The sequence below is a fragment of the Lolium perenne genome, chromosome 6, assembly GCF_019359855.2.
Source record: "Lolium perenne isolate Kyuss_39 chromosome 6, Kyuss_2.0, whole genome shotgun sequence".
Lineage (NCBI taxonomy): Eukaryota > Viridiplantae > Streptophyta > Magnoliopsida > Poales > Poaceae > Lolium > Lolium perenne.
The window spans coordinates 66,453,427-66,481,313 of NC_067249.2; the positions used below are offsets into that span (position 1 = coordinate 66,453,427).

The window sequence follows — 27,887 nt, forward strand, 5'->3', positions numbered from 1 at the left end:
GCTCCCTGGCACGCTTATTTGATTGCTCTTGAAGGTTTGACTTACAATTTTTAATTGCACTTGGAGAAGCTAAAGAATGCAGGCCATGATTTAGAGCAAAACGGAAGAAAGATTTAGTTAACGATATGTGCGGAAGTGACAATACAAAAAACAGTCATAATACCTTCATGACAGTTAGATTGTGTAGGCTGATTTTCAACAACACGTGAAATATTTAGACCACCTGTAACGATGAATGCAAAATTGCATATTATTATCAAAGATCCAATAGTAAGCACGTGATTAGGAAAGTTGTTTAAATATAATGTTTTCGTCTTTACCTTGTGTGGAATCAGAACGGCGGATGAATATGTTTGTAATATTTTCTAAAGCAAGCCGAACCATTACTCCTGACACATTTTTTCATGGAAAATATTAGAACATTTGCATGTGAACTATACATAAATTTGATAACAAGAACTGGAAGGTATGGTGGTCCATCGCACAGTGTATCATTTGTTCCAACAACACTACAACATGATGTACATAATTATATATGTTTTCGCATATGTTTATGGCTTGCGAATTTTGAGCGCATTTTTAATCTGATATCATATCTGTTGTTTATTCCAGAATATACAAAGTTGGAAGCCAACGATCCAACAGTCGATCATGAAAGAATACTTTCAGTTAAAGTGGACAACTGTGATTGTCTATTAGCAGTAACATGTCCAAAAGCAGCACGTGCATGATTGGTATCTCCAGGATCTCTATAAACCACATATTGGATATGAAAATGAGGATAATGAAGCAGTATACCGCCGTAATGTTTGTTTTCATCTGTAGAAAACCTGAATTTTCGTTTTGCGGCGGCGGCTTTTGGGACATGATCGCGCCCTCGCGCTGCTCGCCGGTGTGTAGAGTTCCACCCAATGTCTTGGACCTGGGCGATGCAGTTGCGGGGTGTGGCTGCGTGTTCTGGAGGCTGGGCGTGCCGGTGTGGAGGCTGGGCGTCGTTGGTTGATTTGCTGCAGGGAATGCGTGTGAGGTGTGGTGGTTGGTGGCGGACGACCTCCAGCAGGGAGGCCCATCTCCCATAATCGCGTTGTAGTACATGCATGGAAAGACACTGAATCATTCGAATTAATTATTGTGTGATTTGCTCTGCATGATAGTTATATCACGGAATCTCTCTCCTATTAATTTGTATGTATATATGGCAGTCAGTAATTATTGCGTGATTTTTGTTTAGCAGTAGGCTTAAATTAGTCCTAGGAGGTGGGGAGAACAAATCAATCTGGATTGTTGGATCAAGATGGATGGATGGTCGAGATTTAATTTTCCAACGGCACTTCGTGCCTTTATAAGTAGTACAGATAAATAGTGCATGGTAAGATACATGACCTAATTCCAATAATTACAAAATAAAGTATAAAAAACTAGCAAATCATGGTGATCTTCAAATTCTTTTTTTCCTTTCATTACACAATTTTGTACTTCTCTAAAGACAGCCAAAAATAGATATCAAACCATAGACTTGAAAATACCAACAAATGTTCTCCTATAGTTTTAATTTGAACCGCAATGTTAATGCTACGTACACGTGCGCAACCATTAAGATAGTCAATTAACATTGAGAAGAGTACCAACACTAGTATATCAGGAAAAAATAACCGAACAGTTTGATCAATATCGTTCGAGAGCCGAGAGTACGAATCATCATTGTTGAGAACGTAGCAGCTAGGACAAATATTGCAAGGATAATCCTTCTCGCGAGAACCCATGAGAAAAGATCCAAAATCAAATTGGCGAAATAAAATCTGAAGTCTCATACCTATAAAATTGTATTCCTCCAACACCACCATTGATGTCACGAATGAGATCTTCTCGTGGAACGAAGGGCCAAAGAACACTTATTGTAGACGATGCCATCTTCATTGAGGCGGAGGTCAACAAGAAGACGACTATCAAACTCTAACCTGATCCGTTAAAAACCCTACTTTTATTTAAAAACTTCACACATAGATCGGATTCCCCCCACTTCTCCTGACACCGATGAGACTGGCCGAGAAGGGGAACCGATCTATGGAGGAGGCGAAGGTGGAGGCAGTGTTGTCTTCTTAGGGCTGGCGGCTGCGAGGCACAAGCGGACGTGTTTTCTATCTAGGGCAGTATTCGAAACTTCGACTTTATTTAGTGAATCGGTGTCAAAGCATGAATTACTTATGTCAGTTTGAATGGAGAGAAGAACATGAAGACACTTCACCCAAATTTAGGTCCCCGAGGTGGGTAATATTTATTGTTTTGCGATATTTCTTTAGAGCTAAACAACGAACCCTAGGGTTTACGGTGGTGTGTTGCTTCTCGAAAATTGAAAGTGTTTGGTCTTTATCGTAACCCTAGGGTTTATGGTGGTGTGTTGCTTCTCCAAAATTGCAAGTGTTTGGTCTTTATCGTGGCTATACTTGATGGCAATCAATCCAGGAGATTTATCTCTTTCTTAACATATTTCATACGATGTATACGTACCTCCACCCACAGTAGGATTCTTAGGTATTCAGAAGTAAATGCATGCAGAAAGCAAGGATGCTTATTACCCACCAAAAATAAAATAAAATAAAATAAAAATGAGGTTACCTAAGTGCCGAAACAAACATTAGATGGCCCTGTATGATTTTTTATAAATAATTCTTTACTGCTTTTTCATCTATGAGAAGAACAATCGAAGAAAATTATACCGGCAAAAGAACAGCAGGATCAAATCAAATAATCAAAGTACAGAGCTCACCACCATTTCAAAGTATTGCTACGTCTACCCTCAAGAAGGAAAAACACGGTCATATCAAATGTAGTAGCATTCTTTTCCATGATAGATTATTCCCCACATCATATAACTGGTATAGTTAACTCGAGCAACACAAACTTCAAAAACGTTACCGAGCGACACATAAAACTTATGTGTCATGTCCTAATCTCTTTATGCCAAATGACATTTAACTGATTCGGTGTTCAAGTAACGGTGGTTACAAAATTCTACCGTCTGTGAGCCTCTTGCTCCAGTTATTGGCCAGGAAAACGAAGATGGTAAAACAAGGCTAACCATGCCTAACTTATGCTCAGTCATTATTAACATCAAAGACGGCCTGATTTGTAAAACGAAGCATTGGTGTAGCTTCAGGCCGCAGCCTTCTTGCAGTGGTTTTCCAGCCACTCCATGGTGACACTCTTCGGTCTTTCAAGTGGCAGGCCGAGGGCACGGTCCCAAATGAGCTGTGTCACAGATAATAGATCAAGATTAGCAAATGGGGGAGATCCACAAAACAAGCATGTGAAAGTGGAAGGAGAAGACAGACCTGAGATCCAATTCCCATGCTCCTTGAGACGCCGAACAAGACAGTGTAGTACCTGTGGATTAGACAAGTCATTGCTGTTACTCACGATGTACTAGATTTACTAAGGAGTATTATATCAAATCAGTTGCAGATTAAACTATTAACTAAATAATTTAACAAAAATAAATTAAATACCGTGCTTCAACTAATCCGAAGTGGTTGAGCAAAACTCCACTGTGAGCATCAACATTAGGCCATGGGTTTTTTACCTGAAAATGCATAGCATAGATATGATGATGCCCATACCCAGAAATATGAAATTAAAGGAGGGTAACTCACAACCAATGTCATAGCATATTACCTTGCCTAACTCGGTGAGGATAGGAGGCACAACTTCGTACAACTTGGAGACCTGAAAGGGAAGAACAATATATACCGGATTAAGATTGTTGAACCGAAGAGAAACCATGCAGTTAGGATGAAGTAGAATGCAGGTTTTAAACTAACCAGTTGGAAAAGTGGGTCTTCGGGTAAATACTTCAGTGCAAACTCCCTTTGGCACGAGTATCGTGGATCTGTATTACGTAGAACTCCATGACCATAGCCAGGAACAACCTATGGATGCAACCCGCCACCAGTAATTTAGAGTTTTAAATTTAAGTTAAAACAAACAAACTAAAAGTAGACCCAGATCATCAGAGAAAAGGCATTTGCATAACCAGCCCAGGAGGAAGGATGCAATAGAGAGCAAATATAATACTACCTCCAATCCTAATTCATTGTCGCAGATTTAGGAAAAATGTTTCCTAATCTGTCTAGGTTTACTGAACCTGCGACAACTAATTTGGATCAGAGGTAGTAGATCTATTGTGCAGTATTTAACTTCTAGAAAACACACTCATAAGCAATAGCATTTGCTAGTTGAATAGAACAATTTGTTGAGATAAGCTACCTTTCCACTCTTCAGTGTCTTCCAAACATATTCTTTAAGCTGATCAGTTGTAATGTTACTCCCGGTTTCTTCCATCACAGATTTGATCCATAACAACACTTCCTGCAGTACATCGTGACTATGGTCAGTTCATGCATATTAATACAGCAAGTATAACAATCTTAGAAGACAGAAAATATGCTTTTTGAAAAGCATGTGTAAAAGCAAGTGATACAGTAAATAGCAAACTTGCAATCAGTTTTTGCAAATTATCACAAGCAATTTGCTGAAGGAGATTCATTTGACAAGCACATGCGAAACAGAATGTTTCTGAAAAGTGAGAACGCTACATAAACTTAGTGTACCTGATTAGCCAAGCCGTGCAGTGGTCCAGCTAAACCGTTCAGTGCCGCTGCAAAAGAAAGATAAGGATCTGACAGAGCACTTCCAACCTGTGATTGAATGTATCACATTAGTGCTGGATAAGGAGGCTAGTGCACAAAGGGTATAAACAGGAAAACAAGTAACCATCAAAGCACAATAAGTACACAAGGACTTGAAATTGAAGTAATGAAGAACTCAATAAAAACAATTGCCTCAATACAGTGCTACTTGCTACTACAGTACATTTTGAAATATGGTTATCCTACCGTCCTTAAAGAGATCATCCCTGGTCAATAGTGCTTTTCAGGAATAATGAGTGCTAGTTTGGTTTATGAAACATGCTAATGCATCACAGATATGTAACAAACACATTGTGCCTAGCCACAGGTCAGCAATGATATATGATGAAATAGTGCATGCCAAAAAACTGCAGTGTAACGATGCCAACAGATCAAAGTATCTTAGTGCAGCCAGCAGTCATCCTTTGGCAGATTCAGAACAATTGTAGCAACACTAACAAGAAAAATCAAGATAGACAAAATGAAACGAATATTACCAGATGCCCAGCATGAGCACTAACATTCCCTCCTTCGTGATCACTGCAAGAAAATAGGTCACAGTACAAGGGAAAATCAACCCTAAATCCTTCAAAGTAACAAATATAGGAACTGAAATGAGGATGGACGAAATTACGTGTGAATTGTTATGTATAGGCGCATCAACTCCAGCATTTTGGGGTCATCAAAACCAAGCATGTGTGAAAAATTTGCTGCGTAGTCCAGTGTATTATCAGCTGCAATAGTTTTCCCGTCCTTGAAAATTCTTCACACAACCAAAGAAATAGGTATATTACTATTTTGTTGAACAAAATTTACAGACTCCGGATATAAAGAAAAACCCTTCAATGACCGATACCGTGTTCCGGTTAGTGTAGTAAAAGATGGTGTAGGATAAAAGAAATGCTACCTCCGGTAAACATATGAAGCCACTTGTGGAAGCCGAGCAATCAAATTTAAGCTATCTTCATATGTAGGCTCCCAGAACCTATGCAAACAACAGTCATAAATGCCATGCTACATCACCATTGAACAAATTAATAAATTTAGAGGCATCATAAAGCTCGAGCATACTTTGATTTATGAATTCCCTTCTCGTAAGCCTTTGCAAATTCACTCTCAACCTGTAATAGAGTTAAAATAGAAAAGGCTTACTCACTTCGAAGAATCTTGAAGAATTTCCACACGCCTTATGAAATTTTAAATTTTCTTATTTCCTTTTTATGGCACTAGTTTCAAACTCAACACACCAATGGAATTTTGAATTTTCTCATCTTTTTTCTAGCGACAGTAGTTTCAAACTTAGTATATCCATTCGAAGTGTTTTTGGTGATAAACAACAATACTGATCAATACATTAAAAAAAAGGCTTACTTGGAGTGCCATCACTCCAGTGGTAAACTGTGTCATTGGATGAGCAGTTACAGGGAGAGCATCTATCGCCTTATAGACATGACCTGCATCCAAGTCAAATAAGGTGCTTCAGAGGAAAGCTCAACTGAGAATTCAGCATATTTATAAGCAATCATAGTTTATAGAACAGTGTCCATGCTACACAATTTTAGGAGTAGAATATATTCAAGAAACTCAAGATCAACTTCTCAAGATGAAGATTAAAATAAATCATAATTTATCCCAGGTGGAGTAAGAAAATCCAAGTTACTCTACCTAAAGAAAACATAAGTAAACAACGGAGACCATCAATGGATCTGGCTTAAAAAATATCATGTACTACACTTAAAACACTACTAGCAAGGAGGAGGTAAGGGACCTGGAACAGTCGAACGGCTAGCCAAGTCCTTTGATAGTGCATCAACTTGCTCCTTGGTTGGCACCTGAAACAAAGCAGCAACCACTCAGCCTGAGCTAATAGCTAAGGGCTTAAAGTTGACAAAACAAGGGGAGAACAGGGCAAAATCAAAATAATAAAGAAAAATCGCGCCAACAGAACTAACAAGAAACTTTGACTGCATCAACAAACAAGTGCACTTCCTATTCTGGAAGGAAATATTTTTTTCAGAACTATGATGGGGTAAATGTTTTATAATGCAAACCTTTCCGGTCAAAAGAAGCCAAAGGAGGCCCTCAGGTAAAGGTTCTCCATCTTTAACTGCTGTGGGCAGTACTTTCTGACACTCTGGAATGGAGAGACCTCTAAAACGAATACCCTGGAAAGAAAAGAGATAAGATATACAGTGAGATAAGATATAGTTCTATCGATACTCTGCAACAAGGCACCCATGCTAAAAGATGAAATCCTAAAAGCATTAATGCTTGTAGTCAAGCAAGTTCCTGTATGATGAATTGAGCAAATTAAGTCCGCTACATCTTTTTTAAATCACTGTACCATGGTCAATTCTAGAAACTGACTCATATTACTGTGCAGGCACACAGTAAGCTCAATTTTGTTCTACAAGATTAACTGCAGACTTCCATATAATACAATAATCCATTTTCTAGTCTACTGAATGTTTCAAGATATACAAACTAATATGTAATTTTCCCTTAATGCAGCACGTAGCACCATAAAAAGAGAACAATGAAAGGATACCTCCTCCGCGTCAAGTAAAGATGTTTCCCAGAGCATTCCAGTCATCCCTCTCATCCCACCAAGGACCTGGAAAAAGTAAAAAAACATTGCTCAGAAATGGCCCAAGTAAAGAACACATAGTTCATGTTCATCCGACATAAACATACCATATCCACAGTTATGTTTCCAAGCTGGACCTTTCCATGCTCCGACTTTAGTTTCTTTAAGCGATCCTGTAACAAGATGCAATGATGACTAATAATTTTGAACTGACCGAAAAATTTAAGAGCGGCGAACAAGCTTCGAAGGGCGCACTTCTCTAACACATGTTCTGAATATTCTGATTCTTTAAAGCTAAGCGCAAACCTGACCTCGTGAAAATAATAATATTACCAGTGTATAGCAGGGTAATCATCTGATCTGTTTTCCTATCATCCAGAGAGCAGAAACTAGTGCAACAGAAACATCATATATTTACAGCAGGGTAAATCTGCTTCTTAAACGTGTTAAGTTCTTGAATACGTGCTAGTTTAGGATAATTATTATTTGCCAGCACATTCCACCACGGCATTTGTGAATAATAGAAGGTGCTCAACACCATAGAAAAGCAGAAACTAAGCATGCTGTCGCACAGTATCACATGAAGTGAAAAGAGTTGACACTACTGGGATGAGATAAGGAATCAGATACCACGAATACTTTACAGCAGAAATACAGAATGCAGCAGCGAGTTACAAACCTGCTGTTCGGGAATCATTTCCTGCAGCTGGGACTTGAGATCCTGCATTTGCAGAAACACAGCCAGCGTCGTCAGGTTGAGCACATATCAAAATTCCTCTCGGTAAAATCTAGGCATGGAAACAGCGAGCTAGCAGTTTCTAATTCGCGGGATCCCTATGCAAATTCAAGCACACACGATAGGAGAGGATGGTAGTAATCTTACGAGATCGGAAGCGCTCTGCATCTGCAGCCATCTGACCCCACCGAGCGTGGTGGCGTCATGCCCCTGGAAACACGAGCAGCAAACAAATAAAATCCCAGCATCATCAGCAACACGCCCAACTCGTCACACGGACGACGCGTCGCCGACAAACCAATGCGACCACGGGGTGTGGTGGATGGATGGGATTCGCTACTCACCATGCGGGATCGCAGCCTCGAGACCGCGGTGAGGCCCCGGAAGAACGCCATGGCCGGAGCACGCGGCTACCACCGCAGCTGCACAGGGCAACGAACAACAATCGTCAGAACCTAGGGCTCCACCGCCGAATCAACCCAAAATCCATCGCGAGAAAAAAAAAAACACGAGCACGCATGCGGAGCAAGCACATCGAAGCATTGGCTCCTACAAAAATTCCTCCTCCAAAATCGAAAACAACAGCGGGAAATCGCCAGCCGGAACGGATCCGGAGGTCCGTCCGGCAAAAACCAAACGGAGCACGGAAAATCTCGCGATGGTTTGACGAAATTCCGGGGGGGGAATACCGAGATTGCAAAGCTGCTGCGGCGCGACGGACGAATCGGAACGGAGAAATTCGAAAGGGAATAGGGTTGGAACCGGGGGCAGGGCCTTACGCGTGGGAAGGAGAATCGAATGAGAGGTGGCGACTGCGCGACGAGAGCGTCTCCGGGAGCGGGGGAGGATGGTGGAGGACGACGGGAGAGCCAGCAATTTGGTGTTGCCTTCCCCTAATAAATCGCCGGCTCTTTCGTTCCAAGCCCCCGGGAAATGCTCTGTTTTGCACTCTTCCGCACGTCTCGGAAATAGTTTTATCTTTGGTTTTTCTTTTTTAAAGTTAGTTGACAAAATTGGTTCGTGCTCTCTCTGCCTGGATATATTTAAGCCGTAGAGACAGGAAGACGAGTTAAACACGAATTGAAGATTATTGTTTAGCTATAAAAGTGTATTCCGAATGCACCTTTTGGCCTTTGCCACCTACCAAGGGCGAGGCCGCCATGACCAGACCGCTTGACCAGGAGAATTTTCTATCGGAAATTGTACGCTTGCATCCATCCAGGGTGTAAACGGGAATACTTCGCTTCGCGTGGGCTTTTCTGAAAACGACCGAGGAAGAGATTTGTCAAGATTTAAAATCGGTTAGCTGGAAAAGCGACCGGATGAGAACGCAATAATAATCTTCCTTTTCCGGGGCAACGGAATGGAAATTTCCTATCTTGCTCCGCAAGATGATGCGATCTGGGCTCACGGCTCGGTCGTTTTGGGCCTTGCGGTTGCGGGGAGCATGACGCGCAAGAGCCCCGAGATTATAGATCGTTCCCTTACAAAAAAAAAAGTACAGTAATAATCAATCGGATTGCCCTAGAAAAACAAACCGAATACCCTGTAAAAAAACTAATCGACCGGACAATCATCACAAGGCGAAACAGCGCCGAGTGACCTTTTGAAGCTGAAGAGGCTCTTCAAAGATCGCATAGCTGCATTGATGAGATGTTTTTTTGTTTATTCAAGGGAGGTTGGTGAGATGCTTTTTTCAATGCAGTTTTTTCTGCCTTTCTCGTTTTATGATTTGTTTCTAGATATTTTTTTGGATTTTCTAAACATGAGTCGACTAAGAGTTTTGTTGGATTTTTTTTCTTTTAGATTCGCACTCGTTCATGGGTTACATGTTTCTGGTGTGTTATTCATTACCCTGAGTGGAAATTTTCAAGCCTAAATCTGTCTCGTGTTATGATATTTTTATGTCTCGTACCTATTTTTATGGATATACACTCATCAGCGTCACCATTTTTTGTCTCTTTCTTATTCAAGGGAGGTTTTTGAGATGCTTTTCAATGCAATTTTATGTCTTTCCCATTTTATGATTTGTTTATTGATATTTTTTTTAGATTTTCTGAACATGAGTCGACAAGGATTTTCATCCAATTTATCCTTTAGATTCGCACCGATTCGTGGGTGGTGTCACTCATGTTTTTGGTGTGTCACTCATTACCCCTGAGTTGGACTTTTTAAGCCTCAACTTGTTTTCTGTTATAAGATTTTTTTGTCTCTTACCTATTTATATGGTTCTGCAGGTCAGCGACACCATTTTCCATCTCATTCTTTTTTTGGAAAATAGTAGTCGTTTCATTATCGAGGAGGGGAGAGGGGAACCAGGCTAAGGCGGCTATGGAGGCGAGCTCAAAGTGGGCGGCCAGCTTGTCGTCACCCTCGCATTGTCATTGCCAGTGTCTATCTAGCGAGAGCTCTCCAGTTAAATTTCAATTTGGGCCCTAACTCATATAGTTCTAAACGGGCAGAATTTACAAAACCATAGCAGTGTTTTTCTATGTTGTGTCTGGCTCAAGCATCGATTTGGGTTCAGGTAATGGTTTCTCTAGTGGAGTGTTTGCGTTTTTAGCCGTTGGGCAATGGCTAGGTCACGCGTGATCAACTAATTGATTCTAGCTTGCTCGGAGTACTAGAGACTAGGGGACTGGTTTGTGTGTCCGTGAATAGAGGGGTTGCTACTATCCATATGCATGTGCTTTGACTCGAGATCTAAGTGATTAATATACCGGTGTACTTAATTTGTTTGTAATAATTGTATGCTTGAGTTATGTGGTAAACATCTTGATTCTTGTTGTGTATATGTGTTGTTTTGTGAAGTTTCCTGAACCATTGTAGTGTTCCAAGTATGTCTTTTGTAGCTTGTTAGTAACCATCTCTTTGCTATAGAGTAAAATGTTTGCTCATGTGATTTGCTCAAATGTCTAGTTACTTTTGTTAATTCTTTGGCTTGTGTTAGAAGAATTTTGATGGGCGAGTTCTACTAATGTATTTTTCTGTTTTTCACATGATGTTGTGAAGTTTCTAAGTTATTTGTAATCTTTCGAATACCTCTTAGGAAGTCTGTCTCTAAATGTTCTGAGAGTGTGCATGTTGGATCTTGTGATCTATAAGTGCATTCGTTTATATTCTAGATCGATTTCAATATCTAGTTTTAATCTTTTTTTGGTCTGATTGATCTGTTGGAAATCGCAAGGCGATTCAGTTCCTACCTTCCGACAACAAAGTCTATAGGTGAAAGGACACACATATGACCTATAGGAGGTGAATGGGAGATTTAGAACTTCTACGAAATGGCTTGAACAAATGCGGAATAAAACTAACGTTTAATTTATCAAACACAAAACATATATATATGCTAGATTCAACTATGTGCACCAACAACTTACAATTAACAAGATAAGCAACTATTTGATAACAAAATATTTAACTTCAACCACAAAGGCTATCACAAAGGTAAAATAGGTCGTGTCTCAAAGTTCGGACCTTTGCGGATGCTACTCTTCGTTGGAGTGATGGGAGGCACAATGGTCCCCCAACGCCACAATGGCACACTGAATTCTCCCATATCCTTTCCACTAAAAGGAAAGTTCTCGATCCACTATGGGACAATTGAGGGTGATCACCGAACCCATACAAGTTTGGAACAATCTACAAAACTTAATTGGAGGCCCCAAATTAATCACCACAAAGGCCAGAAGTTTGGAGCAATATCCACAACTTATACTAATTGTAGCCTCCAAAGTAATCCAATGTGAGATTTACACCACAATGATTGATATATGTGGTACCACCAAGACACAAAGTCGTCTAGGTACAAAACCTCTGGGTATAAGAACTCAAGAGTAATAGGCTTCTCACTTCCAGTTTCACGAAAATTCGTGGAAAACTCAAACCGACGAACCAAATGCAATGGAAAGAATAGAAGTGATCAAGTCCTTGATACGTCTCCAACGTATCGATAATTTCTTATGTTCCATGCCACATTATTGATGTCATCTACATGTTTTATGCACACTTTATGTCATATTCGTGCATTTTCTGGAACTAACCTATTAACAAGATGCCGAAGTGCCGTTTGTCAAGTTCTGCTGTTTTTGGTTTCAGAAATCCTAGTAACGAAATATTCTCGGAATTGGACGAAATCAACGCCCAGGGTCCTATTTTGCCACGAAGCTTCCAGAAGACCGAAGAGGAGACGAAGTGGGGCCACGAGGTGGCCAGACTACAGGGCGGCGCGGCCTAGGTCTTGGCCGCGCGGCCCTGTCATCTGGGCCCCTCGTGTGGCCCCCTGACCTGCCCTTCCGCCTACTTAAAGCCTCCGTCGCGAAACCCCCAGTACCGAGAGCCACGATACGGAAAACCTTCCAGAGACGCCGCCGCCGCCGATCCCATCTCGGGGGATCCAGGAGATCGCCTCCGGCACCCTGCGGGAGAGGGGAATCATCTCCCGGAGGACTCTACGCCGCCATGGTCGCCTCCGGAGTGATGTGTGAGTAGTTGATGACCCACAAGTATAGGGGGTGTATCGTAGTATCTTCGATAAGTAAGAATGTCGATCCCAACGAGGAGCAGAAGGTGTTGACAAGCAGTTTCGATGAAGGATTCACTGTAAATGCTCACAGACAAGTAATCAGGGGGGTTTGATGTAACAGTTGAATAATGTACGAGTATGTAAAGTGCGAGAGTAATAATTGCAGCGAGTGGCCCAATCCTTTTTAGCACAAAGGACAAGCCGGTTTGTTTACTTATAATGACCAAACGTTCTTGAGGACACACGGGATTTTAGTCTAGTGCTTTCGCTACATACGGCTAAATAATCTTCATTGTTGTGATAAGTGTTGTGTGGGTGAACCTATGCTAATGTACCGCCCTTCCTAGGACTAATACATACTTGTGATTATACCCCTTGCAAGCATCCGCAACTACAAGAAAGTAATTAAGAATAAATCTAACCACAGCCTTAAACTCTGAGATCCTGCGATCCCTCCTGCATCGATATACCAGCGGGGGTTTAGGTTTCTGTCACTCCGGCAACCCCGCAATTGGCAAACGAGTACAAGATGCATTCCCCTAGGCCCATAAATGGTGAAGTGTCATGTAGTCGACGTTCACATGACACCACTAGAAGAATAACACCACAACTTAAATATCACACCATTGAATATTACTCAACCATAGTTCACTACTAACATTTAGACTTCACCCATGTCCTCAAGAACTAAACGAACTACTCACAAGACATCATACGGAACATGATCAGAGGTGATATGATGATGAATAACAATCTGAACATAAACTTGGTTCAATGGTTTCACTCAATAGCATCAACAACAAGTAGAAATCGACACCGGGAGAGTTTCCCTATCAAACAATCAAGATCAAACCCAAATTGCTACGGCGGTGGCGGTGTCCAGCGGTGATGACGGCGGTGATGATGGTGGAGATGATGATGATGGTGATGGCGATGATGTCCAGCTCGATGACGGTGTCGATGGCGTCGATTTCCCCCTCCCGGAGGGAATTTCCCCGGCGGATTCTGCCCGCCGGAGAGCTCTTTCTCTCTGGTGTTCTCCGCCCCGCAGAGGCGGTCAGTAACTCTTCGCGAGGTACCCTCTGTGGCTTAGGTCTTCGGGACGAAGGGTTTGGCGAAGAAAAGGAGGCGAAAGGGGTCGTGGGCCCTCCACACCACAGCCGGCGCGGCCAGGCTGGGCCGCGCCGCCCTAGGGTGTGGGCCCACCCCGGCTGCTCCCCGGCTCCTCCTTCGGCTTCCTTCGTCATCTTGAAAAATAGGATTTTTGGTATAATTTCCTTCCAGTAGTTGATCTTCCGAAATATTGCGTTCGACGGTGCTTTTTCCAAATAGAATCCGCTCCGGTGTTCGATCCTCCAATAACGATGAAACATGCAAAATAGATGAAATAACATAAGTAATGTGTCCCAATATGAAATATATCAATGAATAACAGCAAATTATGATATAAAATAGTGGTGCAAATTGGACGTATCAACTCCCCCCAAGCTTAGACTTCGCTTGTCCCCAAGCGAAGCGAGCTCGATAGACATGACCACATGTTTATGGAGTGAAGAGTCGATAAATAAAATACGGACAAGAAGCATCATATTCATTCACACAGGACATTATAGTAGACAACCTCTTATAACTCATATTGAAACAAGTATAGGGTAATCACAAGTAAAGGTGCATGAGAAATCATGATTGGTGATGGCAAACTTCGTTCTTGGTCAGAGAACAACTAACAGATTATATTTATCTTATTGAGCAGCGCTCTCATGTTAGAGTTTATAAGGCACAACTTGCATACTCAATCATAATGGTCTTCTCATGGTCATTGATAACTTGCAAAGCTATATTCATTCAGATAAAACTTGTACTAAACAAGGAAGAATAAAAGGCATGATGTAGCAAATCACAATATAATGGTTTGATCACAACTACTCAAATGCTTGCTTGAGATGGAGGGAAATAGGTTTACTGACTCAACATAAAGTAAAAGACAGGCCCTTCGCAGAGGGAAGCAGGGATTAAATCATGTGCTAGAGCTTTTTCAATTTTTGCAATTATATAAAGAGAATAAAAGTAACATTTTGAGAGGTGTTTGTTGTTGTCAACGACTGGTAGCGGGTACTCTAACCCCCTTGCCAGACAACCTCCTAAGAGCGGCTCCCATATTATTTTCATTTTGTGTGGCACTCCTTCCAACCTTTCTTTCACAAACCATGGCTAACCGAATCCTCGGGTGCCTGCCAACAATCTCATACCATGAAGGAGTGCCTTTTTATTTTAGCTTTATTATGATGATGACACTCCCCCCAACCTTTGCTTACACAAGCCATGGCTAACCGAATCCTTCGGGTGCCGTCCATCAATCACATACCATGGAGGAGTGTCTATTTAGTTTAATTAATTTGGGACTGGGAATCCCATTGCCAGCTCTTTTTGCAGAATTATTGGATAAGCGGATGTAGCCACTAGTCCATTGGTGAAAGTTGCCCAACAAGATTGAAAGATAAAACACCACATACTTCCTCATGAGCTATGAAACATTAACACAAATAAGAGATACTAAGTTTTGAATTGTTTAAAGGTAGCACATGAAGTATTTACTTGGAATGGCAGAAAATACCATGTAGTAGGTAGGTATGGTGGACACAAATGGCATAGGTTTGGGTTAAGGTTTGGATGCACGAGAAGTATTCCCTCTCAGTACAGGTCTTTGGCTAGCAAGGTTAATTAGCAAGCATAAGAGTCGAGGGAAACAAACAAATATACATGTGATAGAAACAATCATGCATCTTCCTTGTAAGTACAAACAATTTTAACTTCAGAATAATAAGCTATGAGCTAACAAGAAAGACAATGAAACATCTACATGTATTTCTCTTTTCTATTTAAACCTCAAAGTGTTGTTGCTATTGACCAATGCTAAGTTTGCCAAAACCAAATAGATTTATTCAATGCTCCCAAAGTGATACCAATACTAACAACAAGGTGAATCATATAGTAGAGATTGCAAACTAAAATAAGATGTGCAATATGTAAATGATAAGACTTCTCATTAATATTCCATAACGATAACTCACACCAAGGGATACATAGATAACCAACTAAAGGAGAGATACTTCCAAACGCAACCCATCTTATATGATAACTTCCCTACTCATGATATGATACTACTTGACAATAAAAGTAAAAGGTAGTGATAATGTGATACCGCGGCACTCCCCCAAGCTTGGAACAAACCAAGGGGATGCCAATACCGATGATGAATTACTCCTTCAGCGATGGTGGTGATGAACTCCTCCCGAGCTTCTCAATAAGCTCCTGAAGCTCGTCAATCCTGTATATGAGATTGCGAATCATCTCTGAGTTGTGCTCGACGCGGTTAAAGAGTCTGTCTGATGGCGAGTCCCAGCTCTTGGAGTTATTTCCCCATTCTTCACCTCGTGCTCCTTCTCTCCTAGGTGTTAGAGCGATCTATATCCCATTGGCTAGGCAATGCTGCCTTGGGAGTCCCTTCAATTTGATTATTGAAAATTAGATTGTGGAAGGGGTGATGAGTGCCTGATGGAGATGTTCTCGGAGCTAGGTGATGACGTGGAACCGCTCCTCCCGTGCGAATTCTTGCGCTCTTGTTTGCACTAAAAGGGTTGTCCACCACCTTGATGCTTGCGATGGTAGCACGCGGATGTGCGCACGAATCTTCCTCCACCTCTTCTTCATCTTCTTTCTTGACGTCCTTGTCTTCCTCTTTCCACCCAAGATCTCGATCATCTTCATCCGGAAACTCCTTGCCCTTGTTTTTGGAGACCATGGTGCTTCTAGACCGAAAACAGATCCTGGCAGAAACAGCTCGAAACAAAACACGTCGAAAACACGATATACGGACCTCCAGGGGTCCGGGGGATTATATAGCAAAATTTTTCACGACAAACGGAAAATACCAGATCGAACCAGAGTCGGAAAGGGGCGACGGGGCGGCCAAACCATAGGCCGGCGCGGGCCCAGGTCGTGCCGCCGCCTATGGTGGCACCCCTCGTGCGTCCTTTCCACTCCGTTTCGAACTCGTAATTTCTCATATTTTCCAAAAACAGTAAAAATATTGTTCGGAAAGTAAATTGCGTACTTTTCATTACCGATCGTTACCTATTCAAAGTCGAGTTACGTGATCGTCAATTTGCCCTTTGATGAAATCTTAGGTGTTTCCACTTGAATAATATCAACATCAACATTATAGGAATCACCCGAGATATAATGCTTGAGTCTTTGTCCATTCACCACTTGCGTAGCATTGCCTTGGAGAGAGCTAATTTTGATTGCTCCTGAACGATACACCTCCTCGACAACATATGGTCCTTCCCATTTCGAGAGTAATTTCCCTGCAAAGAATCTGAGACGAGACCGATACAATAGGACTTTATCCCCAATATTAAATTCTCTTTTGATAATCCTCCTATCATGCCATTTTTTAACTTTCTCTTTAAAGAGTTTAGCATTTTCATATGCTTCACTTCTCCATTCATCTAGAGAACTCAATTGCAACAACCTCTTATCACCTAAGTTTAGGATCTTTATTTAATTCTCTAACAGCCCAATAAGCTTTGTGCTCTAGTTCTAAAGGTAAATGACAAGCTTTCCCATAAACCATTTTATAAGGTGACATTCCCATGGGATTTTTATAAGCAGTTCTATAAGCCCAAAGTGCATCCTTCAATTTACTAGCCCAATTCTTTCTAGTTTTATTAACGGTCTTTCCCAAAATAGATTTAATCTCTCTATTTGATAACTCTACTTGACCACTAGTTTGAGGATGATAAGCGAAGCAATTCTATGATTAATACCATACCTAGCAAGAGTTTTTCTAAAACCTCCATGAATAAAATGAGAACCTCCATCAGTCATAATATATCTAGGTACTCCAAATCTAGGAAAAATAATATCTAAGAGCATTCTTAAAGAGGTCTCACCATCAGCACTTTTTGTAGGTATAGCCTCCACCCATTTAGTAACATAATCAACAGCAACAAGTATATGAGTGTTACCTTCGAAGACAGAAAAGGTCCCATGAAGTCAAATCCCCAACAATCAAACGGTTCAATAACAAGAGTATAATTCATAGGCATTTCATTGCGTCTGGAGATATTACCAACCCTTTGGCATTCATCACAAGATAAAATAAACTTTCTCGCATCTTTGAAGAGAGTTGGCCAATAAAAACCTGATTGTAGAACCTTTTGCGCGGTTCTTTCTCCGGCGTGATGTCCTCCATAAGCACTACCATGACATTTACTCAATATCTCCCGTTGTTCATATTCGGGAACACATCTTCGCATAATACCATCCACTCCTTCTTTATATAAGTGTGGGTCATCCCAGAAATAATGCCTCAAATCATAAAAGAATTTCCTCCTTTGCTGAGCTGAAAAGGTTGGAGGCAAGTACTTGGAAACAATAAAGTTAGCATAATCAGCATACCAAGGACATCTCGCGAGCTCACCTTTATTACAGCCAATTGTTCATTTGGAAAACTATCATTAACAGGAACAGGATCATAAGCAATATTTTCCAATCTAGACAAATTATCACAACAGGATTATCAAGACCTTTCCTATCTACAATATGTAAGTCAAATTCTTGCAACAGAAGTACCCATCTAATAAGCCTCGGCTTAGCATCTTTCTTTGTCATAAGGTATCTAATTGCAGCATGATCAGTATGAATAGTAACTTTTGAATCAACAATATAAGATCTAAATTTATCACAAGCAAAGACTACAGCTAATAATTCCTTTTCAGTTGTAGCATAATTTCTTTGAGCAGCATCAAGAGTTTTACTAGCATAATGAATAACATTCAGCTTTTTTATCTACTCGTTGTCCAAGAACAGCGCCTACAAGAAAATCACTAGCATCACACATAATTTCAAATGGTAAGTTCCAATCGTGGGGTTCAACTATAGGAGCAGTTGTTAAGGCTTTCTTAAGAGTTTCAAAAGCTTCCTTACAATCATCATCAAAAACAAATGGTACATCTTTTTGAAGAAGATTAGTAAGAGGCTTTGAAATCTTGGAGAAATCTTTAATAAATCTCCTATAAAACCCAGAATGACCCAGAACACTACGAATACCTTTAACATCCCTCGGATAGGGCATCTTCTCAATTGCTTCAACTTTAGCTCTATCAACTTCAATACCTCTCTCGAAAATTTTATGTCCCAATACAATTCCTTCATTAACCATAAAGTGGCATTTCTCCCAATTAAGAACAAGGTTAGTTTCTTCACATCTCTGCAAAACTTTATCAAGGTTTCGCAAGCAACTATCAAAAGAATTTCCATAGACGGAAAAATCATCCATGAATACCTCTACAATACTTTCACAAAAACCATGAAAAATAGCAGACATGCATCTTTGAAAAGTAGCAGGAGCATTACATAAACCAAAAGGCATGCGTCTATAAGCATAAGTTCCATAAGGACAAGTAAAGGTGGTTTTCTCTTGATCTTTAGCTTTAAAAACAATTTGTGAAAACCCGAATAACCATCAAGAAAGCAAAAATGAGTATTTTTAGACAATCTTTCTAGCATTTGATCAATAAATGGTAAAGGGTAATGATCTTTCTTAGTAACTTTATTAACTTTTCGAAAATCAATGCACATTCTATACCCTACAACTACTCTTTGAGGGATGAGCTCATCATTATCATTAGGCACAACAGTCATTCCTCCTTTCTTGGGAACGCAATGCACAGGACTAACCCATCTACTATCAGCAATAGGATATATAATACCAGCTTCAAGAAGTCTTAATACCTCATTCCTTACCACTTCCTTCATCTTCGGAATTAGACGACGCTGATGTTCAACAACAGGCTTTGCATCATCTTCCATATTAATAGCATGTTGGCAAATAGAAGGAGAAATCCCTTTCAAATCATCAAGAGTATAGCCAATAGCGCCTCGGTGCTTCTTCAATATTTCCAATAACCTTTCTTCCTCAATCTCTGAAAGCTTAGAACTAATAATAACAGGATATATTTTCTTATCATCAATATGAGCATATTTAAGATTATCGTGTAAAGGCTTTAAATCAAAAACAGGATCTTCCTTTGGTGGCGGTGTTGTACCCAAATCTTCCACCGGTAAATCATGCTTGAGAATAGGTTGGCGAAGAAAAATTTCCTCAAGCTCATCTCTTTCTTTCCTAAAAATTTCGCTCTCGCTATCCTCCAAATGTTGCTGCAAAGGATTATTAGGAACAAGAACAATAGATGCACATTGCTCCATTTTAATATCATTACTAGGCAAATCAGCTTTATAAGGAGTTTTAGTAAATTTAGAGAAGTTAAACTCATAAGATTCACCAGCAAATTTAGTCAAAATTTTCTCTTTCTTGCAATCTATAATAGCTCCACAAGTATTTAGAAAAGGTCTACAAAAAATAATAGGACAATAATCACTAGCAGCAGAACCAAGTACCAAAAAGTCAGCAGGATATTTAATCTTACCGCATAAAACTTCCACATCTCGAACAATACCAATTGGAGAAATAGTTTCTCTATTCGCCAGCTGAATAACCACATCAATATCTTCAAGTTCACAAGAATCAATTTCGTGCATAATCTCCGTGTAAAGCTCATACGGAATAGCACTAACACTTGCACCAATATCACATAATCCATAATAGCAATGATCACCAATTCTAACAGATAGCATAGGAACACTAGCTTGTTTGGGTTTATTAGGATGTGAAACAATATTAGAAGCATCTTCACAGAAAATAATATGACCATCCTCCACATTTTCAGTCACAAGATCTTTAACTATTGCAACAGCAGGTTCAACTTTTATTTGTTCTTCAGGTTCTACAGGTTTCTTTTCACTTTTATGAACCGCACTATTTATAACAGAGTACTCTTTCATTTTAGCAGGGAAAGGAGTTTTTTCAATATAAACCTCAGGAATAACATGATCAGCAGTTTCAACTACAACACATTTATTAATAGATGAATCAATTTTATCCTTATATGGTTCATGATACTTATCAAAGTTCTTCTTTGGCAATTCATAATGAGAGGCAAAAGCTTTAAAAAGATTTACTGACAACTTGAGAATCAAGACCATATGTAGCACTCATATTACGAAATTTATCAAGATCCATAAAAACTTCAATGCATTTGTAATCATAATTTATACCTGATTCTCTATCTTTGTCGATCTCCCATCCTTCAGTATTTTCTGGATCCGATTAAGAAGGTCCCTTTTAAACTCTTCCTTATTACGCGTGAATGATCCGAGAACAAGAAGTATCCAGCAAGGTCTTGTCTTCAAAAGAAAGTCTTGCATAGAAATTATCAATAATAACATTACCAGAAGCTCATGAATGGGGCATTTGAGCATTAAAGACTTCAATCTCCCCAAGCTTGGGCAATACTCTCTCCATCATGAGGCCAAAAATTATATATGCGATTCGATCCTTATGAATTTCACTTGGAGGATAGAACTTAGAATAAAAACGGGGCACAATATCATTCAATTCAAGAGAATCCCCATTATCCAGTAATTTATACCAATGCGCCGCTTTACTGCACAGCGATAAAGAGAATAGTTTCTTCCTCACTTCATCCATAGCAATACCCGCACATTTGAATAACCCGCATAATTCATGCAAAAACAGTAAATGATCACCGGGATGGACGGTTCCATCCCCTTCATAGCTTATCCATAACACGTTCAATAATTTTCATAGGTATTTTATATGGTATTACTTCCTCACCTGGCGCTTCATCCACTACCGTTGCAGTAGTAGTAGATTTCCCAAATAAAAATTGAAGAGAAGATCTCTCCATAATGACTTATAGCAGAAAGTAAATAAAATCAGCACAACAAAGAAAGGTTTTCCTTACCAATTCCACTTACCAATAGCGCTTCACTCCCGGCAACGGCGCCGGAAAATAGTCTTGATGACCCACAAGTATAGGGGGTGTATCGTAGTATCTTCGATAAGTAAGAATGTCGATCCCAACGAGGAGCGAAGGTGTTGACAAGCAGTTTCGATGAAGGATTCACCGTAAATGCTCACAGACAAGTAATCGTGGGGTTTGATGTAACGGTTGAATAATGTACGAGTATGTAAAGTGCGAGAGTAATAATTGCAGCGAGTGGCCCAATCCTTTTTAGCACAAAGGACAAGCCGGTTTGTTTACTTATAATGACCAAACGTTCTTGAGGACACACGGGATTTTAGTCTAGTGCTTTCGCTACATACGGCTAAATAATCTTCATTGTTGTGATAAGTGTTGTGTGGGTGAACCTATGCTAATGTACCGCCCTTCCTAGGACTAATACATACTTGTGATTATACCCCTTGCAAGCATCCGCAACTACAAGAAAGTAATTAAGAATAAATCTAACCACAGCCTTAAACTCGAGATCCTGCGATCCCTCCCGCATCGATATACCAGCGGGGTTTAGGTTTGTCACTCCCGGCAACCCCGCAATTGGCAAACGAGTACAAGATGCATTCCCCTAGGCCCATAAATGGTGAAGTGTCATGTAGTCGACGTTCACATGACACCACTAGAAGAATAACACCACAACTTAAATATCACACCATTGAATATTACTCAACCATAGTTCACTACTAACATTTAGACTTCACCCATGTCCTCAAGAACTAAACGAACTACTCACAAGACATCATACGGAACATGATCAGAGGTGATATGATGATGAATAACAATCTGAACATAAACTTGGTTCAATGGTTTCACTCAATAGCATCAACAACAAGTAGAAATCGATACCGGGAGAGTTTCCCCTATCAAACAATCAAGATCAAACCCAAATTGCTACGGCGGTGGCGGTGTCCAGCGGTGATGACGGCGGTGATGATGGTGGAGATGATGATGATGGTGATGGCGATGATGTCCAGCTCGATGACGGTGTCGATGGCGTCGATTTCCCCCTCCCGGAGGGAATTTCCCCGGCGGATTCCTGCCCGCCGGAGAGCTCTTTTCTCTCTGGTGTTCTCCGCCCCGCAGAGGCGGCTGTAACTCTTCGCGAGGTACCCTCTGTGGCTTGGGTCTTCGGGACGAAGGGTTTGGCGAAGAAAAGGAGGCGAAAGGGGTCGTGGGCCCTCCACACCACAGGCCGGCGCGGCCAGGGCCTGGGCCGCGCCGCCCTAGGGTGTGGGCCCACCCTGGCTGCTCCTGGCTCCTCCTTCTGGCTTCCTTCGTCATCTTGAAAAATAGGATTTTTGGTATAATTTCCTTCCAGAGTTGATCTTCCGAAATATTGCGTTCTGACGGTGCTTTTTCCAGCAGAATCCTGGCTCCGGTGTTCGATCCTCCAATAACGATGAAACATGCAAAATAGATGAAATAACATAAGTAATGTGTCCCAATATGAAATATATCAATGAATAACAGCAAATTATGATATAAAATAGTGATGCAAATTGGACGTATCAGTAGTCTACCCCTGGACTATGGGTCCATAGCAGTAGCTAGATGGTTGTCTTCTCCCCATTGTGCTTCATTGTCGGATCTTGTGAGCTGCCTAACATGATCAAGATCATCTATCTGTAATTCTATATGTTGCGTTTGTTGGGATCCGATGAATAGAGAATACTTGTTATGTTGATTATCAAAGTTATGTCTATGTGTTGTTTATGATCTTGCATGCTCTCCGTTACTAGTAGATGCTCTGGCCAAGTAGATGCTTGTAACTCCAAGAGGGAGTATTTATGCTCGATAGTGGGTTCATGCCTCCATTGATATCTGGGACAGTGACAGAAAGTTCTAAGGTTGTGGATGTGCTGTTGCCACTAGGGATAAAACATTGGTGCTATGTTCAAGGATGTAGTTACTGATTACATTATGCGCAATACTTAATGCAATTGTCTGTTGTTAGCAACTTAATACTGGAGGGGGTTCGGATGATAACCTGAAGGTGGACTTTTTAGGCATAGATGCATGCTGGATGGCGGTCTATGTACTTTGTCGTAATGCCCAATTAAATCTCACTATACTCATCATAATATGTATGTGCATGGTCATGCCCTCTTTATTTGTCAATTGCCCAACTGTAATTTGTTCACCCAACATGCTGTTTATCTTATGGGAGAGACACCTCTAGTGAACTGTGGACCCCGGTCCAATTCTCTATCTTGAAATACAATCTCCGCAATATTGTTCTACTGTTTTCTGCAAACAATCATCTTCCACACAATACGGTTAATCCTTTGTTACAGCAAGCCGGTGAGATTGACAACCTCACTATTTCGTTGGGGCAAAGTACTTTGGTTGTGTTGTGCAGGTTCCACGTTGGCGCCGGAATCCCTGGTGTTGCGCCGCACTACATCCCGCCGCCATCAACCTTCAACGTGCTTCTTGGCTCCTCCTGGTTCGATAAACCTTGGTTTCTTTCTAAGGGAAAACTTGTTGCTGTGCGCATCATACCTTCCTCTTGGGGTTCCCAACGAACGTGTGAGTTACACGCCATCAGTCCTCCTCTCCTAAATAGCATCACAACAACTATTGATATGGAGAAATATGAGAAGAAGAACAAAGAAGGAGCCGACCAATTTTCTCCAATATCCAAATCCAATGGATTCCCTCACTAAGAGGGAATATTGGTTGGTGGAAGTGTAGATCTAGATCTTTTATCTCTATTCCCTCAAATAGGTATAAGAATCATAAGAGAGAGTGAGGTAGAAAGCTCAAGAGCTTCAACAATGGAGGACAAAAAAAATAGCTCAAGAGTGCTGGATGCCTTTAGGGAAGAAGACCCCGTTAAAAGGTAACCAAAAAATCAAATTGGTATGTGTTAAGAACACAAGGACCAGAAGTTTTGCCCAGTATAGGCGGTAGTACGAGCCGGGCCAAATTGGTCGGCCAACAGCTGGCCCAACGGTTGATGGGCGGTAGTTCCATATCTTTGGTTTGCTACTACAAGACCACTAGCAGGCATAGGGTTACCCCTTAGGAAGTATATTGTGACTCAAAACGCTAAAATGGTAGGGCGGTACTACATGTGGTAGTATCAGCCGACCATGGCTCATCACAGAGGAAGCGGTACTACCGACTAGAGGGAGGAGAACTTTTGGTAAAATAATAAGGTTCACAAAAACAAAAACAAAATATCTAGAGCTTGGAAACTTTGATTAAAAAACGAAACCAATTTTATTGGAATCAGCAAGGGGCGAATACCAAGTATATAGAGGTGTGGAACCTCCCTCAACAAAGAACTAGTAAAGACTCCAGCATAAAAAATGTAACAATATGTTCATACAAAATCCATTTTTGATGAACTAGAGCTTGTGATGAAAATAACCAATAACTCTAAATAATCACATGGATGAAATCCAACTAACAACCAAAAAATATAATGCCAAGGGATGCAAAGGTTTAAGCTATCTCCGAATGATGTGGTGAAGTTACTCACTCAAGAGCCCCCTTGATAGTATGATTATCAAACCTATAACATGATCTCCCAATTAACAACATGAGACTGGAAAAACATAAAATCCATGAAGGTCAATCATTTGCCTTACGCATTCCACTTGAGCTTGATGACGGCAATCTTGTCCACCTCAATATGGAATGCCTTTCTCGATTCTGCTTGTTTGGTGAAGTCTTGCTAATTGATCTTTCATACCCTACTATGGGAAGCCTCTTCTTAGCCATATCTTCCCATGTCCATTAACCCCAAATGGATGGCAACCATCAAGCATATGAACTCTTCTAGATGGCTCGTCTTGATCTTGACATCGACTTGATCAACCTTGAATCATTTATTATTACTTCATATATAATGATGATGTTTTGAAGATATCTGATACGTCTCAAACGTAACTATTATTTCTTATGTTCCATGCTAGTTTTATGACAATACTCACATGTTTTATACACATTTTACATCATTTATATGCATTTTCCGGCACTAACCTATTAACGAGATGCCGAAGCGCCAATTCCTGTTTTGTGCTGTTTTTGGTTTCAGAAATCCTACACAGGAAATATTCTCGGAATTGGACGAAACGAACGCCCAGGGTCTTATTTTTCCACGGAGCTTCCAGAAGACCGAAGGAGATACGAAGTGGGGCACGAGGTGGCGACACCACAAGGCGGCGCGGCCAAGGAGGGGCCCACGCCGCCCTATGGTGTGGGCCCCTCGAGCGTCCCCGACTCTGCCCTTCCGCCTATTTAAACTCTCCGTCGCGAAAACCCTATTACGGAGAGCAACGATACGGAAAAAGTTCCAGAGACGCCGCCGCCAATCCCATCTCGGGGGATTCAGGAGATCGCCTCCGGCACCCTGCCGGAGAGGGGAATCATCACCGGAGGGCTCTACATCACCATGCCCGCCTCCGGATTGATGTGTGAGTAGTTCATCCTTGGACTATGGGTCCATAGCAGTAGCTAGATGGTTGTCTTCTCCTCATTGTGCTATCATGTTAGATCTTGTGAGCTGGCTATCATGATCAAGATCATCTATTTATAATGCTACATGTTGTGTTTGTTGGGATCCGATGAATATTGAATACTATGTCAAGTTGATTATCAATCTATCATATATGTGTTGTTTATGTTCTTGCATGCTCTCTGTTGCTAGTAGAGGCTCTGGCCAAGTTGATACTTGTGACTCCAAGAGGGAGTATTTATGCTCGATAGTGGGTTCATGCCTCCATTGAATCTGGGACAGTGACAAAATGTTCTAAGGTTGTGGATGTGCTGGTGCCACTAGGGATAAAACATCAATGCTTTGTCTAAGGATATTTGTGTTGATTACATTACGCATCATACTTAATGCAATTGTCTGTTGTTTGCAACTTAATACTGGAAGGGGTGCGGATGCTAACCCGAAGGTGGACTTTTTAGGCATAGATGCATGCTGGATAGCGGTCTATGTACTTTGTCGTAATGCCCTGATTAAATCTCATAGTAGTCATCATGATATGTATGTGCATCTCTATTTGTCAATTGCCCAACTGTAATTTGTTCACCCAACATGCTATTTCTTATTGGAGAGACACCACTAGTGAACTGTGGACCCCGGTCCATTCTTTTACATCTGAAATACAATCAACTGCAATCTCTGTTCTCTGTTGTTCTTCACAAGCAAACATCATTATCCACACCATACGTTTAATCCTTTGTTTACAGCAAGCCGGTGAGATTGACAACCCCACTGTTAAGTTGGGGCAAAGTATTTTGGTTGTGTTGTGCAGGTTCCATGTTGGTGCCGGAATCCCTGGTGTTGCGCCGCACTACACTCCTTCACCAACAACCTTCACGTGGCCTTCATCTCCTACTGGTTCGATAACCTTGGTTTCTTACTGAGGGAAAACTTGCTGCTGTACGCATCACACCTTCCTCTTGGGGTTCCCAACGGACGTGTGCTTCACGCGTTATCAATATCCATGAATGCTCACACAATCTTCTTCTTCAAGACATGTTCCCGATAGGGATCAACTATCACATGACCATTTTTTCGGACAACACCATTAACATATTGGTCATCATTTTGTTGTCTATATGGACAAACCCTTTAAGTATAACTCAATGCAAACATTAGTCCATATAATTTATCAATAATTAACAAAACCACACATGGTGGGTCCATGCCCTTTCAATTGGTTTTTCATTTTTGGAATGTAGTCTTGCATGAAGTGACTTGAGCTTCCTAAAAGTTTGGTGTATTTCTCAATTTGTTGGTTCCGAACATGTGAGTTTTCCGATTTCTTATCTTGGTAAGAATAGACTATATGTGGAGTTTTTTTTGTGTGATGTTGGATAGATGTAGTGTTCCAGGTCGTTTTGCACTGGTATTGTTGATGCTGTGACACAATAGTTTGTCTTAGTTTTTCTCTATGTGTGATGTGTGATGTGTTGTGTGCTTTAACTATCATGTGAACTATATTGAGACTGGCACTATAATGATTTTTTCACCGACTTGCTATATATTAGTACAAGTTGGTCTTCATGGAGCTTGGAGGATGTTGCATAGGTACTAGTAGCACATATGCTATTTTTTGCCTGCACATGTACTCCTTCAGAAAATAGACCAAGTAGTTTTCAAGCGTTATTTTGACGATGGAGATTCAACAACGAAAGGAAGGGGCATAGAGAGACGGCGAGCGGAGAGAGGTCGAGCAAGCGAGCGTGAGAGTGAGCAACAAGCAACTTTTACCATTAATATCTTGTTTTAATACAACATTTCCTCCTAGAGAACACGAGGCAAATCAACATATGTCATGGTGGTTCGGTATGGCGGAATTGATGTCTTGCCCATTCGAGTTCGAGTTGTGTTGCACATTGTGGCTTATTAGGCATGTTACACTAGTTTAATTGGTGTGACTAGTCA

At 40.9% G+C, this 27,887-nt stretch overlaps 1 protein-coding gene and 1 long non-coding RNA gene across 3 annotated transcripts; one reads left to right on the top strand and one right to left on the bottom strand.

Moving 5' to 3' along the window:
• The first annotated feature begins 476 nt into the window (after positions 1-476).
• LOC127307560 (uncharacterized) lies at positions 477-1,157 on the top strand. Its single transcript, XR_011746903.1, has 2 exons — positions 477-734; positions 826-1,157. It is a non-coding gene; the product is annotated as an uncharacterized lncRNA (long non-coding RNA).
• Positions 1,158-2,819: 1,662 nt separating this feature from the next.
• LOC127307561 (citrate synthase 4, mitochondrial) lies at positions 2,820-8,945 on the bottom strand. Of its 2 annotated transcripts, none has more exons than XM_051338285.2 (20): positions 8,788-8,945; positions 8,353-8,430; positions 8,156-8,218; positions 7,952-7,993; positions 7,380-7,445; positions 7,234-7,299; positions 6,737-6,850; positions 6,454-6,517; positions 6,057-6,139; positions 5,757-5,806; positions 5,593-5,670; positions 5,320-5,448; positions 5,183-5,225; positions 4,608-4,694; positions 4,264-4,365; positions 3,819-3,926; positions 3,673-3,723; positions 3,507-3,580; positions 3,333-3,384; positions 2,820-3,249 (listed from the first exon to the last, which is right to left on the bottom strand). In XM_051338285.2, exons 2-20 carry the CDS (start codon positions 8,401-8,403, stop codon positions 3,154-3,156), a joined length of 1,419 nt encoding a protein of 472 aa, XP_051194245.1. In that variant the 5' UTR covers positions 8,404-8,430; positions 8,788-8,945; the 3' UTR covers positions 2,820-3,153. The 2 variants fall into 2 exon arrangements, with proteins under 2 accessions (XP_051194245.1, XP_051194246.1); XM_051338286.1 differs by lacking the exon at positions 8,788-8,945 and adding an exon at positions 8,698-8,716.
• Between the last annotated feature and the right edge of the window lie 18,942 nt (positions 8,946-27,887).

Excerpts from the sequence above, each read along its gene's own strand:
- LOC127307561 (XM_051338285.2), bottom strand. The coding sequence starts at position 8,403 with ATGGCGTTCTTCCGGGGCCTCACCGCGGTCTCGAGGCTGCGATCCCGC. Across the intron at positions 6,851-7,233 it reads CTTTACTTGACGCGGAGGAG|GGTATTCGTTTTAGAGGTCT; the intron begins GTATCCTTTCAT and ends TTTTCTTTCCAG. Across the intron at positions 4,366-4,607 it reads TGCACGGCTTGGCTAATCAG|GAAGTGTTGTTATGGATCAA; the intron begins GTACACTAAGTT and ends GATGTACTGCAG.